The sequence below is a fragment of the Rhinoraja longicauda genome, chromosome 23 (assembly GCF_053455715.1).
Source record: "Rhinoraja longicauda isolate Sanriku21f chromosome 23, sRhiLon1.1, whole genome shotgun sequence".
In the NCBI taxonomy this organism is placed as follows: Eukaryota; Metazoa; Chordata; class Chondrichthyes; order Rajiformes; family Arhynchobatidae; genus Rhinoraja; species Rhinoraja longicauda.
Window position 1 is genome coordinate 11,198,179 of NC_135975.1, and position 17,563 is coordinate 11,215,741.

At 44.6% G+C, this 17,563-nt stretch overlaps 1 protein-coding gene across 8 annotated transcripts in view; it reads right to left on the reverse strand.

The window, feature by feature from the left end:
* shank3a (SH3 and multiple ankyrin repeat domains 3a) overlaps positions 1-17,563 on the reverse strand; it is a 557,029-nt gene that overhangs the window by 234,786 nt on the left and 304,680 nt on the right. For all 8 annotated transcript variants that reach the window (XM_078419606.1, XM_078419609.1, XM_078419607.1 and 5 more), the window contains exon 13: positions 7,638-7,751. In XM_078419606.1, the coding sequence (XP_078275732.1) occupies positions 7,638-7,751 (114 nt within the window). The remainder of the gene's footprint in view (positions 1-7,637; positions 7,752-17,563) is intronic.

Below are 17,563 nucleotides of genomic sequence, written 5' to 3' on the forward strand. Positions count from 1 at the left end.
GAAGCCCTCCGTTTTTTCCTCGACCGTAGAACCAGCCAATCCCCATCTACTAACACTCTAAATACCCCCATTCAAAACAAAGACAGAATCCTCCTCGTTTTCACCTTCCACCCCATCAGCCAGCGTATCCAACAAATCATCCTCCAACATTTCCATCACCTACAACGGGACCCCACTACTGGCCACATCTTCCCATCCCCTCCCCTTTCTACGTTCCGCAGAGACCGTTCCCTCCCTGTTCAACACTACCTACCTAAACCACCCTATCCCATCCCCGGGCACTTTCCCCTGCAACCGAGGAAGATGCAACACCTGTCCCTTTACCTCCCCCCTCAAATCCATCCAAGGACCCAAACAGTCTTTCCAGGTGAGACAGAGGTTCACCTACACCTCCTCCAACCTCATCTATTGTATCCGCTGCTCTAGATGTCAACTTCTTTACATCGACGAAACCAAACACAGGCTCGGCGATCGTTTCACTCAACACCTTCGCTCAGTCCACCTTAACCAACCTAATCTCCCAGTGGCTGAGCACTTCAACTCCCCCTCCCAGTCTGACCTTTCTGCCATGGGACTCCTCCAGTGCCATAGTGATGCCCACCGGAAATTGGAGGAACAGCACCTCATATTTCACTTGGGCAGCTTGCAGCCCAGCGGTATGAACATTGACTTCTCCAACTTTAGATAGTTCCTCTGTCCCTCTCTTCCCCTCCCCTTCCCAGTTCTCCCATATCTTCCTGTCTCCACGTATATCCTTCCTTTGTCCCGCCCCCCTGACATCAGTGTGAAGAAGGGTCTCGACCCGAAACGTCACCCATTCCTTCTCTCCTGAGATGATGCCTGACCTGCTGAGTTACTCCAGCATTTTGTGAATAAATACCTTCGATTTGTACCAGTATCTGCAGTTATTTTCTTACAGGACAAAATGGGATGCATCCTTAGATTTTGATGGAGTATTGGAGGATATTGTGTGGGCGATCATAATCTTGCAATACTCTTTTGATGCACAATTCTTTGAAAGATAAGTCCTGGGAAGGTGGGTGTGTAGTTATACAAAAGATTAAGTAGCAAAGTCAAAAGGTTGGAGGAAATCAATGGGCCAGTCTGCGTATGTGGAGAGAAAGGTCAGACAATGATTTGGGTCAGGAACCTTCCTCAGATTGATAGAGTCGGGGAAAGAAAACTGGAAAAGGGAACTGGGGATGGGGCAACAGTTGGCAAGTGAAAGTGAAGAAAGGCGAGGGGGTGATTTGTTGATGGATGGAGTAAGTGACAAAGACTAGCGGTGAAAAGGCGACAAAAGGGTGTCAGATAAGAACTGAAGAGGAGGAGCAAAATGTGAAGCCAGAGGGAGGGATGCAATAGTGGGGGAGGGGAAAAATATATCAATGATATGGATGAGGAAGTACAAGGCATGATTAGCAAGTTTGCAGATGACACTAAATGGGGTGGTATAGTAGATAGTGAGGATAGTTGTCAATAATTGCAGTAGGATCTTGGTTGGTTGGGCACTCGGGCAGAGGAATGGTTGATGGAATTTAATACAGAGAAATGTGAGATGTTGCATTTTGGTAAGACTAACATGGGCAGGACTTACACAGTGAATGGTCGGGCTCTGGGGCGTGTTGAAAGCAGAGGGATTGAGGAGTGCAGGTACATAGTTCATTGAAATTGGCATCACAGGTAGACACAGTGGCCAAAAGTACTTTTGGCACATTGGCCGTCATCAGTCAGAGTATTGAGTACACATGTTGTGATTTCATGTTGCAGTTATAGAAGATGTTGGTGAGGCTGCATTCAATGTATTGTCTTTAACACTGGGCACTATGTTATTGGATAGACGTTGTCAACGTCTAATTTCCTGTATTTTGTGTTTTTGTGACTGTCGGCAGATCAATTTCCCTCCTGGGATAAATAAAGTTCTATCGTATCGTAAGTTGGAAAGAGTGTTGAGAAGATTTACAAGGATGTTTCCAGGACTCGAGGGCCTGAGCTATAGAGAGAGGTGAGCAGGTTAGGTCTCTATTCCTTGGAGCGCAGGAGGATAAGGGGTGATCTTATAGATGTGTACAAAATCATGAGAGGAATGGATCGGGTAGACACACAGTCTCTTGGCGGTGAAATCAAGAACCAGAGGAATCTGAAGGGTAATTTTTTCACACAAAAGAGATACAGCACACAAACAGGCCCTTCGGCCCACCGAGTCCGCACCGACCAACGATTCCCGCACATTATCTTGAATTATTAGTCTAACATGGGCAGGACCTACACAATGAATGGTAGGGCTCTGGAGAGTGTTGTAGAGCAGAGGAATCTAGGAGAGCAGGTACATGTGTGTATGGAACGAGCTGCCAGAGGAGGTCGTTGAGGCTGGTCGCATTGCATTGTTTAAGAAACATTTGGGCAGATACATGGATAGGACAGGTTTAGTGCGATAAGGGCCAAATGCAGGCTGGTGGGACTCGTGTAGGCAGGCAGGTGGGACTGGTGGGACTAGCAGCTCTTGGCGAACAGAGAGCGGTGAAATGGTTACCTAATCTACTCTTGGACTTGCCGATGTAAAGATTGCTGCACTGGGAGCACCAAACGCAGTAGACAAGTTTGGAATAGATCCACTTGAAAATTTGTCTCACCTGGAAGGGGCAGAGTAACTCACCTGGAAGGGGAGTTACTATTACAAAGGAGAAGGTGCTTGGGAAGCTGAAAGGTCTGAAGATAGACAAGTCACCTGGGACAATAGTCCCAAGTGCTGAATAAGAGCCTTTTTCATTTAAACCCTGGTTTTAAAATCTGGTCTGGTTGAATTTTTCTGCACTATAAGAGCTCCTGCACCTAAGTCCAGTGTCTAGAACCGTAAGGGGTGAGTGGGTCGAACCACTCACGGGGAACCAGTGTGCACGGCCTGGTCAAGGGATCAGAGCAAGGCACGGGGACCTTAGGTCGGGCGAAAGCTCGGCGCAGAAACCCCTTACATCCAAGGACGTACACGCCACTGGAGATAAATGGGTCTATTGTGGATAGGGTGAGCAGTTTCAAATACTTGGGAGTCCGCATCGCAGAGGATCTGACGTGGGCAACGCACATTGCCGCACTGGTGGGTAAGGCTAAGCAGCGCCTTTACCACCTTAGACAACTGAGGAAATTCAGAGTGTCGCTGAGGATCCTTCATTGCTTCTACTCTGGGGCTGTAGAGAGCATCCTGTCCGGCAACATTACAGTCTGGTTTGGGAACAGCTCTGCCCAGGACAGGATGGCCCTGCAGAGAGTAGTGCGTTCGGCAGAACGCACCATGGGAACTACACTCGTCCCCCTGCAGGACCTATACATCAGGAGGTGCAGATCCAGAGCAAGCAAGATCATGAGGGACCCCTGCCACCCCAGTAACGGACTGTTCCAGATGCTACGGTCAGGCAAACGCCTCCGCTGTCATGCTGTGAAAACGGAGAGGATGAGACGGAGCTTCTTCCCACAGGCCATCAGGACTGTCAACTTTGATAACCCCAGAGACTAAATTTTTGTCGACACTTTTTGTGCTATGTTTAGTAACTTATTAACTTTATTTATATGCTGTAACTGTAATTATTTTTGTGCACAACCCGCAGGCATTGCCACTTTCATTTCACTGCACATCGAGTATGTGTATGTGACAAATAAATTTGACTTGACTTGACTTGACTTGACATGATGAACTACACCCCAGGATTCTGAGAAAGGTAGTTTTGGAGATTGTGGAGGCATTAGTAGTGATCTTTCAAGAATCACTAGAATGCAGGAGAAACCCATGCTGCCAGAGACAGCACCCGAGGTCAGGACCGAACTCTGGTCTCTGGTGCTGTTAGGTACACTGTGCTCTCCCAAGGCATTGTGCATTTTGTGTCCTTTATTGTTTATTGGCCGTTTTTCCAACAGTACTGCACATATTAGCAGGATGGACAAAGGAGCCAGTGGATTATGTTTACCTGGATTTTCACAAGGTCTTTGCTAAAGTGTACACATGTGGCTGCTAAACAAGATGAGAGCCCATGGTATTAGAGGAAAGATACTAGCACAGATAGAAAGCTGGCTGAATGGCAGAAGGTAAAGAGTGGGAATGAAGTGTGCTTTTAGTGGTTGCCTGCTACTAGTGGTGTTTCACAGGGATGGGTGCTGGGACCGCTACACCATGTTGTATTTCAATTATATGAATGAGGAATTTGATGGCAGTATAAAAATAAAAAAAGTATAACATAGCAAAGATGAGTGGGAAGCCAGAGGATTGGGACTCTTTTAAAGAGTAACAGAAGATAACTGAAAAGGCATCTGCCACTTCTTTGCCCACTTTCCCAACCTGTCCAAGTCCTTCCTCAATGCTTCCTCAACATTACCTGCCCCTCCACCTGTCTTCATATCATCTCAAACTTGGCCACAATAGACAATAGATGCAGGAGTAGGCCATTCGGCCCTTTGAGCCAGCACCGCCATTCAATGTGATCATGGCTGATCATTCACAATCAGTACCCCGTTCCTGCCTTCTCCCCATACCCCCTGGCTCCACTATCATCAAGAGCTCTATCTAGCTCTCTCTTGAAAGCATCCAGAGAATTGGCCTCCACTGCCTTCTGAGGCAGAGAATTCCACAGATTTATAACTCTCTGACTGAAAAAGTTTTTCCTCATCTTCGTTCTAAATGGTCTACCCCTTATTCTTAAACTGTGGCCCTGGTTCTGGACTCCCCCAACATTGGGAACATGTTTCTTGCCTCTAATGTGTCCAATCCCTTAATAATCTTATGTTTCAATAAGATCCTCTCTTATCCTTCTAAATTCCAGTGTATACAAGCCTAGTCGCTCCAGTCTTTCAACATATGACATTCCGGGAATTAACCTTGTGAACCTACACTGCACTCACTCAATAGCAAGAATGTTCTTCCTCAAATTTGGAGACCAAACCTGCACATAGTACTCCAGGTGCAGTCTCACTAGGGCCCTGTGCAACTACAGAAGGACCTCTTTGCTCCTAAACTTAACTCCTCTTGTCATAAAGGCCAACATGCCATTAGCTTTCTTCACTGCCTAATGTACTTGCATGCTAACACTTTAAGTGAATGATGAACAAGGACACCCAGACCTCTTTGTATTTCCCCATTTCCTAACTTGACACCATTCGATTAATAATCTGCCTTCCTGCTCTTACCACCAAAGTGGATAACCTCACATTTATCCACATTAAACTGCATCTGCCATGCATCCGCCCACTCACACAACCTGTCCAAGTCACCCTGCATCCTCGTAGCATCCTCCTCACAGTTCACACTGCCACCCAGCTTTGTGTCATCCACTAATTTGCTAATGTTACTTTTAATCCCTTCATCTAAGTCATTAATGTATATTGTAAATAGCTACGGTCCCAGCACCGTGCCTTGCGGTATCCCACTAGTCACTGCCTGCCATTCTGAAAGGGACCCGTTAATCCCTACTCTTTGTTTCCTGTCTGCCAACCAATTTTCTATCCATGTCAGCACCCTACCCCCAATACCATGTGCTCTAATCTTGCCCACTAATCTCCTATGTGGGACCTTATCTGTAGTGTGTGTAGGATAGTGCTAGTGTGGGGGGATCACTAGTCGGCGTGGACTCGGGGGGGGGGGGGGGGGTCCAGTTTCTGTGCTGTATCTCTAAACTAAGCTGAGTAATAGAATGGCAGATGTAGGTTTACACACAAAAGTACACAAGGTGCTGGAGGAACACAGCAGGTCAGGCAGCATCTTTGGAGAATATGGCTAGATACAATTTGGGTCGAGATCCTTCTTCAGACTGTCTGAAACTCCACCTGGAATCCAGGTGCTTTAACAACCCCAGCCTGCTGGAGGCTGGGAGAGAGGAGAGGATCGGTCGAGTCTTGGACGCAGCCTGCTGGTGGCCGGAGTGCAAGCAACGGTCGGCGGTGGTGGCAGCAGCCAAGGAAGTTAGATACATAGACAATAGGTGCAGGAGTAAGCCAATCGGCCCTTCGAGCCAGCACCGCTATTCAATGTGATCATGGCTGATCATCCACAATCAGAAACCCGTTCCTGCCTCCTCATATCCCTTGATTCCGCTAGCCGCATGAGCTCTATCCAACTCTCTTTTGAATGCATCCAGTGAATCGGCCTCCACTGCCTTCTGAGGCAGAGAATTCCCCAAATTCACAACCCTCTGGGCAATTTTTTTTTTCCTCATCTCAGTTCTGAATGGCCTACCCTTTTTTCTTAAACTGTGGCCCCTGGTTCTGGACTCCCCCAACATCGGAAAAACATGTTTCCTGCATTTAGTCCCTGTGTCCAATCCCTTAATAATTTTATATGTTTCTATAAGATCCCCTCTCATCCTTCTAAATTCTAATGAATACAAGCCCAGTCGCTCCATTCTTTCATCATAATTTTCATCGTCAGTTATGTGGGTCCGTGGTGGCAGCACTAGGTCCGGTGTGAAAATTGCTGGGGAAGTGGTGTGGGCCATCATCGGCAGCCTGGCCTGGCAGTGAAGGTCAGGCTAGATGTGGCCTGCTGGCGATGTGGGCCAGGGGTGGCATCAGCAGTCGGGCCTGGAAGATCTAGGAGGTCACTGAAGGTATTCGTGATAATATTGCTAGCTTATGTAGTGGGGTTACGAGCAAGGTAGGTGGGCATCCCAGAGAGAGGAGGCAGTAGCAAACAGAAAAGGGGCAAAAGATTGCAAGGGGCACGGTGAGGTTTCGGTGAATGGGCAACTAACTAGTGGAGGTGAATTCATTAAAGAGAGTGTGAGCAATTATTTTTGAATTGTTCAAAATAATTGGCTTCAATGCTAATTTTCTTCATCTGCAACTCCAGTGAATAAACAGTTGTGGAACAGTTTCTCATTACAACATATTTGTAGAAGATATTGGTGATTGCACAAGAAATTGGTGAGGCTGCATTTAGAGTATTGCGTTCAGTTTTGGTTATCCTGTATAGGAAAGCTGGTGTTAAACTGAAAGGGTGCAGAGAAGATTGACGGGGATGTTACCAGGACTCGACAAGCTGAGCTATAGGGAGAGGTTGAGCAGACTTGGACTTTATTTTTTGGAGTGCCGGGGGATGAGCAGTAATCTTAGAGGTATGCAAGATCATGAGAGGAATAGATAGGGTAAATGCAAGAGCCTGAGCACATAGGTTTATGATGAAGGGGGAAAGATTGAATAGGAACCTAAGGGGCAATTTCATATTTTTATTTACACAAAGGGTAGTAGGTATATTGAACAAGCCACCAGTGAGGTAGTGAGGCAGGTACTAACACCACATTTAAAACATATTTGGAAAGCTACATGGATAGGAATGGTTTAAAAGAACACAAATCAAAGGCAGGCAGGTCGGCATGTTGGTCGGCATGGACAAGTTGGGCTGAAGGGATTGTTTCCACTCTTTATGACTCTATTAGGTTTAGTGGAAAGTTGACTGGTCCCATCCTATGGAACTCTCATGCTCTGTGTCAGAGTTACAAGGTTAAGAATCACATCTCCTGTCAGCAGAGAAAATCCATGTGAAGATGAAAGAAATGTGCCTGACATAGCGACAAGCAGCTAATGTAATTCCCTTCATAGCAAATCAATGCACCATTTTCATCACATCAATTGCCCCAAATTGAAACAGCCATCCTTACCTGGCCGCGTGTTGTACTGTCTCATTTGTACCTCTTCCACACATTCTGCTGCAAACCACCCAGTGCGACCTTTTACTGCCCCTTCCCAGAAGCCTCCCTCGCCAATGCTCAGAACTGCAAAAGAAAAAGGTAAAATGACAAAGATTAGGCAAATCTTGAACCAGGTAGTCTAAAGTGGGATCATAAAATTATTATGTGAATCTCTCTGCCAGTCACAGACAGCAAGGTTTGCAAATGCAAATTGCAGCTTATCACTGAGGCATATACACACATAGAACAGTTTAAAATTGTCACCCACCCACTTGTACACATATATAGACAAATAATTAACATAAAATATCAGTAGTTGATTTTCTGAATTATGCATGTTAGATCGGTGGTCATTGCAAAAGCTAGTCGGCGATACAGTGCCCACCATAATGTTTGGGACAAAGACCCGTCATTTATTGCCTCTGTACTCCACAATTTGAGATTTGTAATAGAAAAAAAATCACATGTCGTTAAAGTGCACAGTCAAATTTTAATAAAGGCCATTTTTATACATTTTGGTTTCACCATGTAGAAATTACAGCAGTGTTAATACATAGTCCCAATCCCAATCCCAATCCCCCTCCCCTCCCCTCCCCCCCCCCCCCACCCCCCAATTTCAGGGCACCATAATGTTTGGGATACAGAAATGTCATGGAAATGAATGTAGTCATTTTTACTATTTTGTTCAATATCCTTTGCATGCAATGACTGCTTGAAGTCTGCGATTCATGGACATCACCAGTTGCTGGGTGTCTTCTCTGGTGATGCCCTGCCAGGCCTGTATTTCATGTTTTGGGGCTAGTCCCCTTCAGTTTTCTCTTCAGCATATAAAAGGCATGCTCAAATGGGTTCAGATCAGGTGATTGACTTGGCCACTCAAGAATTGACAATTTTTTTAGCTTGAAAAAACTCCTTTGTTGCTTTAGCAGTATGTTTGGGATCATTGTCTGGCTGTGGAATGAACCGCTGGCCAATGGGTTTTGAGGTATTTGTTTGAACCTGAGCAGATATGATGTGTCTATACACTTCAGAATTCATTATGCTGCAATCACCAGCAGTTGTATCATCAATGAAGATAAGTGAGCCAGTACCTTCAGCAGCCATACATGCCCAGGCCATAACGCCCCCACCACCGTGTTTCACAGATGAGATGGTTCGCTTTGGATCTTGGGCAGTTCCTTCTCTCCTGCATACTTTGCTCTTGCCATCACTCTGATAGAAGTTAATCTTCATCTCATCTGTCCACAAGACATTTTTCCAGAACTGTGGTTGCTCTTTTAAGTACTTCTCGGCAAACTGTAACCTGGCCGACCTATTTTTGCAGCTAACCAGTGTAGCCTCTGTATTTCTGTTCATGAAGTCTTCTGCGGACGGTGGTCATTGACAAATCCACACCCGTGTTTGAGGATGTTTCTTTATTATAGAGAGAATTCTTCTGTCATCAGCTGTGGAGGTCTTCCTTGGCCTGCCAATCCCTTTGCGATTAGTAAGCTCACCAGTGCTCTCTTTCTTCTTAATGATGTTCCAAACAGTTGATTTTGGTAAGCCTAAGGTTTGGCTGATGTCTCTAACAGTTTTATTCTTGTTTCTCAGTCTCATAATGACTTTCATTGGCCCAACTTTGGTCCTCATGTTGGTAACAGCAATAAAAGTTTCCAAAGGTGATGGAAAGACTGGAGAAAAGACAAGGTGCTGAGAGCTCTCTTATACCTGCATTAAGGAGGCAATTAAACATACCTGAGCAATTACAAACACCTGTGAAGCATGTATCCCAAACATAATGGTGCCCTGAAATGGGGGACAGCTGTAATTTCTACACGGTGAAACCAAAACGTATAAAAATACCCTTTAATAAAATCTGACGATGTGCACTTTAACCACACGTGATTTTTTCTATTACAAATCTCAAAGTGTTGGCAAATAAATAAATGATGGGTCTTTGGCCCAAACATTATGGAGGGCACTGTATTAAGCAATCATTTATCTGGGCATAAGCATACCCCTTGACAACAATATGTACTCAATAATGGTTGTGGAGCAGACTTGCCTGTTCTCCAGAATTAGTCAAACCTCTTGCACAGCTGTTCCTAGTATAGCAACAACATTGTTATCTGCCTGACCAACTATAAAATTCCTGCCTACAAAAAGTAGAACAAATCCATCTTGCTAAATAGCCCCCAATCTGTTTTCAATTGTCAACAGGAGTTAGAGTCATACAACACAGAAATAGTCCCTTCAGCCAACTGGTCCATGCCAACCAAGATATCCCCACTAAGCTGGCCCCATTTACCAATGACTGGCCCATATCCCTTTTAGGAATCAGCCACATCTAGGGCAACACCAAGTTATTGCTGTGGCTGGAGGCAAATCATTTTACCCTTCGTTGCAGATGTTCCTCCAGACAGAGTGTGTTGAGCACATGGAACATGCTGTCTGGGGTGATGGTGGAAAGAGATACCAGAGTGGCATTTAGATAAGCACATGGAAATGCAGGGAATGAAGGGATATGGATTATATCGCAAGCAGGTATGGGATGATCTTGGTGTCATGTGGGCTGGAAGGCCTTTTGTGTTGTACTGTTCCATGTTCTACTTTAATGTATTAGCATCTTTCCTCAAAACAAAATAATCCTGTACTTAGCAATCCAGATGCACACACAACTATGTAATGTACTTTTTAAAAGTGAACCACAACCTCCATAATTTTGTATTTCATTCCTTGAGTGTAAATACCAACATTCTTTTAGCGTTTCCAATTACTTGCCAACTATAAAATATGTTTATGAATCAGGGACAGGCATATCTAGATCCCTCTGCCTTTCAAAGTTCTATCATCTTGTGTAGATAACATTGCCCTTTCCTGTCAAAATGAACATTTACATTTTTGATACTCCATTTGGTTATTCACCATGATATCCCTTTTTTGCATTCTTCACAACTTCCTCTCCTACCTATCTTTGCGCTGTGAGCCAATTTAGTAATCACATCTTTTATGTCTTCATCCAAGTCATTGATTCAAATTGAGAATGATTGTGGCTCCAGCACTGATCCCTGTGGTACACCACACATTAAAAATAGATAGCCAAATAAAATGTAAAGTATTTTTCATGCCAAAACCTTTTCATGCCATCACCTCCTCCACCACGAGCCTTTCATTTCAGCAGTAACCTTTGAATGCCTAGCACGTCCACCATTTTCTCATAAAATGGCTCTGCCTATTCCAGATATGGGGTTTTAAACTTTCTCTGAACTATTTGGTGTGTTGCTTGGAGTTCTGGTCATCCTGTTACAGGATAGATGTAGAGGCTTTGAAAAGGCTGCAGAGGAAGCTTACCAGAATGATGTCTGGATTAGAGAGCATTAACCATTGGGAAAGGTTGGACAGACTTGAATAGTTGTCCAACCATGAGGTTTTATTTCAGCAGTAATCATGAACCTAAACAAATGCCTTTTAAATGTTGTTATAGTGGTTCAACCACCTCCTATGGCAGCTATTTTCATATATCTGTAACCCCCTGTGTGAATAAGGGTTGTTTCTCAAGTTCCTATTAAATCTTTCCTCTCACACCTTATACCCATGTCATCATATCATCATCATATCATCATATATATACAGCCAGAAACAGGCCTTTTCGGCCCTCCAAGTCCGTGCCGCCCAGCGATCCCCGTACATTAACACTATCCTACACCCACTAGGGACAATTTTTACATTTATCCAGCCAATTAACCTACATACCTGTACGTCTTTGGAGTGTGGGAGGAAACCGAAGATCTCGGAGAAAACCCACGCAGGTCACGGGGAGAACGTACAAACTCCTTACAGTGGAGTGCTGCACTGTAAGGAGTTTGTACGTTCTCCCCGTGACCTGCGTGGGTTTTCTCCGAGATCTTCGGTTTCCTCCCACACTCCAAAGACGTACAGGTATGTAGGTTAATTGGCTGGGTAAATGTAAAAATTGTCCCTAGTGGGTGTAGGATAATGTTAATGTATGGGGATCGCTGGGCGGCACGGACTTGGAGGGCCGAAAAGGCCTGTTTCCGGCTGTATATATATGATATATGATATGATATGATAGTGCAGCACCCGTAGTCAGGATCGAACCTGAGTCTCCGGCGCTGCATTCGCTGTAAAGCAGCAACTCTACCGCTGCGCTACCGTGCCGCTGGTTCTTGGTTCCCCTAGCTTTGGGTAAAAGACTCTGTATTCACCCTATTAATTCCCCTCATGATTTTATACACCACCATAAGATCATATGTTGCACCCTTATTTTAAAACGGATTAAATTCTTTTTTTTAAAATCATCAATCTACACACAACATCCCATAATAAAAAAAGTGGATTTTTTCCAAGTAATTAAAAATAAATAACTGAAATATCACATTTACATAAGTATTCAGACCCTTAGTACTTTGTTGAGGCACATTTGGCAGCGATTACAGCCTCAAGTCTTCTTGTGTATGACGCTACAAGCTTGGCACATCTGTATTTGGGTAATTTCTCCCATTCTTCTCTGCAGATCCTCTCAAGCTCTGTCAGGTTGGATGGGGAGCGTCGATGCACTGCTATTTTCAGGTCTCTCCAGAGATGTTCTATCGGGTTCAAGTCCGGGCTCTGGCTGGGGCACTCAAGGACATTCACAGACTTCTCACGAAGCCACTCCTGCGTTGTCTTGGCTGTGTGCTTAGGATCATTGTCGTGTTGGAGGGTGAACCTCCGCCCCAGTCTGAGGTCCAGAACGCCCTGGAGCAGGTTTTCATCAAGGATCTCTCTGTACTTTGCTCTGTTCATCTTTCCCCCGATCCTGACTCGTCTCCTAGTTCCTGCCGCTGAAAAACATCCCCACAGCATGATGCTGCCACCACCATGCTTCACCGTAGGTATGGTATTGGCCAGGTGATGAGCGGTGCCTGGTTTCCTCCAGACGTGACACTTGGCATTCAGGTCAAAGATTTCAATCTTGGTTTCATCATACCAGAGAATCTTGCTTCTCATGGTCTGGGAGTCCTTTAGGTGCCTTTTGGCAAACTCCAAGCAGGCTGTCATGTACCTTTTACTGAGGAGTGGCTTCCGTTTGGCCATTTTATCATAAAGTCCTGATTGGTGGTGCTCTGCAGATATAGTTGTCCTTCTGGAAGGTTCTCCCATCTTTACAGAGGAACTCTGGAGCTCTGTCAGAGTGACCATCGGGTTCTTGATCACCTCCCTGACCAAGGTCTTTCTCACCCGATTGCTCAGTTTGGCCGGGCGGCCAGCTCTATGAAGAGTCCTGGTGGTTCCTAAGTTCTTCCATTTAAGAATGACGGAGGCCACTGTGCTCTTCGGGACCTGCAATGCTGCAGAAATTGTTTGATACCCTTCCCCAGATCTGTGTCTTGATACAATCCTGTCTCTGAGGTCTACGAACAATTCCTTCGTTTTCATGGCTTAGTTTTTGCTGTCACATGCACTGTCAACTGTGGGACCTTATATAGACAGGTGTGTGCCTTTCCAAATCATGTCCAATCAATTTAATTTACCACTGTGGACTCCAATCGAGTTGTAGAAACATCAAGGATAATCAATGGAAACAGGATGAACCTAAGCTCAATTTGAGTGTCACAGCAAAGAGCCTGAATACATATGTAAATGGGATATTTCAGTCATTTCTTTTTAATTACTTTGAAAAAAATTCTAAACACCTGTTTTCGCTTCTTCATTCTCTGACTCCATGATTCTAGAATTTTGTTAGAGCATTTGGAGACATGCCAAATCTCCTGAATTTTCTAAGAAGACAGAGGTGCTGGTGCACTTCTGTGAATAAACCTATATGCGGGGCCCAGGACAGGTCATCCGAGATGTTAACGGTCAGGAATATGAAACTGCTAACTTTCTCCATTGCCAACCTTCTCATGAAAACTGGTGCATTGTCTCCCAACTTACCTTTTCTGATGGGAACAGTTAGTTCCATGGCTTTGTTGATGTTAAGTGCAAGTTTGTTGTGGCACCATTCAACTAGGTGTTCTACCTCACTCCTGTATGGTGATTGTATACCACCTGTGATTTAACCAACAACAGTGGTGTCATCAGCAAATCTGTGGTGGGTTAAGCGTGGAGTCGTGAGATACACTTGTGTTGATGGTCATTGAGGAGGAGATACTGTCACCGATTACTGATTAAGGTCACACTGTGCTTCTGTGGAGATCTAGTGAAATAGCATCTGCTGTTGACCTGTTACACATTGAAGTGGATCCAGGTCATTTGAGGCAAAAGTTGATTTGCATCACAACCAACCTCTTAAAGCACTTCATTACAGTGGATGTAAGTGCTACGGGTAGTATTCATTTAGCATATCACCATGCTCTTCTTTGGCACAAACAGAATGATAGATGGCCTTTTTGAAACAGGTGGGAACTTCAAACCACAGAAGCGAGAGGTTGCAAATGTCCTACAATAGTCCAGCCAACCACAAGATACGCACAAGTCTTAGCATCTGGCCAAATGCATTGCAGGAATTACCCTTTTGAAGTATGGTCTGACATCAGCCTTGGAGATAGATCACCAGGTCGTCAGGGACTATGGGGTCTCCTGTAGGTATGTCAGTGTTCTCCCTTTCAAAACATGCATAAAAGCCATTGTGCTCATCAGGGCCGTCTTAACGCATGGGCCTGATGGGCACTTGCCTGGGGGCCCACGAGCATAGGGGCGCCATGCTGATCTGTGTATGTTAAGTGACTTGCAATAAATAAATACTACTTTTAAAATGTAGGTTCAATAAGTGCTTTTTTCGCAACATTTTCGGTCACTAAGTGCTTCTCACAGCGATCTGTAAGTGCTTTTCGCAACAATGTAGCACCCTAAGTCCATCGCTAAGTCCTTTTCGGTAAGTGCTTTTCGCCGGCAAGACAGGGAGGGGCTGGTAGGGAAAGGGGGTGGGGGAGAGTAACGGTAGGGGCCCCAGTACACTGCTTTGCCCGGGGGCCCATAATGCTGTAAAAACGGCCCTGGTGCTCATCAGGAGGTAATGTATCATTGCTACTGAGAGTACCCAGTTTCGCCTTCTCGGAAATAATGGCGTGCAAGCCCTATCGCAGCCATCGATTGACCATCTATGACTTTTGACAGACTGTCTTTTGTCCTCACGATAGCTTTCTGGAGGTTGTACTAGGACTTCTTGTATGACTCCAGATCGTCAGTTCTAAACGTGAACCTTCTGGTCCATCTAGGGTTTCTGATTGGAGAAGACTCTACATGGTTTTGTAGGTACACACTTGTTAATGGATTTCTTTAAGATATCAACTGTGGCATTTTCAATAGGTCCACAGCCAAATCTTTGAATATGGCCCAGTCCATCAATTCAGAATAGTTGTGTAAATGAGTTTCTCCCCTGATCAGCTCATGGTCCACATTGCTGGTCCTCTTCTCAGCCTCTGTCTATACACAGGAAGAAGAAGTGCAGCCAGACAGTCTGATTTTCCAAAGTGCAAGCAGGGGATGGAGTAGTAGGCGTTTCCGATGTTGCTACAACAGTGGTTAACTGTGTGGGATCCTCTGGTGTTGAATTGACATGTTGATGGTAATTTGGCAGCTATCTCTTCAAGCGAGCCAGGTTGTACCCCTCAGCGATGACGTGGAAGGAATCAGGGTATGCCATTTAGAGCTTATTTATTGTGGTGCTTAATTCTCCAAGTATTAGCTCGATGTCTGTCCGAGGGATGATGTCGACTGAGGCAGGATGACAGCAGAGAACTCTCTCGGTAGGTGGAACAGTCGGCATTTAACTGCCAGATATTTTTGATGAGTTAGATGCCCTGCTCTTGCTCCTTATGTTCGTATATTCTTACTGCATATGGCTTGTAAACAGGATCTTCCAATCATTTAAAAGTCGACCATATGGTGAAATCGCCACAGTACTTTGATGTTGTGCTCAATGAAAACTCAAATGCAATATTACAGGCCATTCAGAGAAAAGGCTAAAAACAAGAATGAGTCCCTTCTCAGACGGAGATAATTTTGCACTTCTCTTGGTCAGGACTGTAGGCACTTTTTTTCTTGTCCACCCTTTTTCATGATCAGCTTTATCTGGAAAATCCTAACCCCCCCCCCCCCCCCCCCCCCCCCCTATTAATTCTTGTACAAATGTCTATCTGTAATTGGGTTAAGTTTCGGAGAGAATTTTGGCAATTCAAAATAAATAATCTTACAGCTAACTGACCCAACATTACTTACAAGACATCTCTGAAACTGCTGTTAGTGCCATTGAGAAGTCTGTGCTTGCTAATATCATATAGTGTAAGGCAATAACTGCAGATGCTGGTACAAATCGAAGGGATTCAGTCTGAAGAAGGATCTCGACCCGAAACGTCACCCATTCCTTCTCTCCCGAGATGCTGCCTGACCCGCTGAGTTACTCCCGAATATCATATAGTGGCAGACTTGTACCAATCAGTCCTTTACCATAGCATTATACTACAAAACTGGTACATGTTTGTTTTGTACCTGAAATTTAGTAACAGACATATGCTCTGGATCTGGACTAACTTCAGACCCAGATCTGCACTCGGAGCCAGAGGAAAGATGATACAAGTGCCTGATAACTTTAATCTCCAGGTTCAAGAACAGCTTCCATCAACCACCAAATTCCAGAACTACCCTGCACAATCTTAACCACAACCACCTCAACCCTGAACCGCTATGGACTACTACAATTGCTCTTTGTACTTTGTTTTAGGCACCATGGTCCAGTATACTTTAAATAATGGATAATTGATTGCATATTTATTTGTTGTTGCTGCATCTAATATGCCTGTGAAGTAATAAATAAGACTTTCATTGTTCTGTTTCATATCCAGTGCATATGACCAATCTTGAGGGCAAGAGCATGGTTCTTCAGTTTACTTGGATCCCATCTCTTAAATGCCATTTCCCTCAAGCTGGACTCATGCATATCTATTATCCATGATGCACTCAATTAAACATCTACAATATCACATTAAATGCTCTCAGGACACATACAGATTGGTTAGATACAGGGTAAAGCTTTCTCTGTTCCATACTATCAAGTAATGCCACGGTAGTTATAAAACAGACATCAGCAGAGATGTCAACCACATTTCAAGAGTCAAGATTTGATAGTCACGATAGATTAATTGTCATAGCCACTAGGACCTGATCAATTAAATCTTCACTTGCTAGAGCTATGCAGGCACATTAACGTAACAACACAATAGACAATAGGTGCAGGAGGAGGCCATTCGGCCCTTCGAGCCAGCACCACTGTACAATATAGTACAGTAAATATACTATAAAAGAATAAATGAGTCATTATGTAACTGGACCATAATAGTAGAAGCCAAAGCACGCAGTGTAATCTTATGCAAAGTCTATAGTAGTTCAGTGCTGAGGTAGGGTTGTGCAGCAAGGTTCAAGAGCCTGATGAACAAACTGGAGGATCTGGGCAATCTTTCATCACATGGGGCAGCTGCTGCATATCCCTAGAAATGACGCACTCACTGAATAGGAAAGTGCATATCTGGGCCTCACACCTCAGCACTGCACCTCCAGAGCACTCACCCTAACCTTAGCAAGCAGTCTTTGCTGACTAAGCTATGATTTATTTCTAGATTTACACCAGCCTTCTGGTGTAGTAGCTGGGAATGGATGGGGTGGAGAGGCTGGAGGTAGCACCAGGCTCCTACTACACCAGCACCATCAGGAACACGTATCTCTGAATACATTGCTATAATGACCTGTTTTTCCCTCAGGCTGTTCGTCTACTGAACTGCCCCATCTGATTCGGGGGGGGGGGGGGGGGGGGGATTTAATGTGCAATCAATAATTTACCTGCTCTCATTGATGGTTTTAAATTCACTGTTTACATGCTTTAAACTCTAGGTTAAATGCTTTACCATTTACGTGCT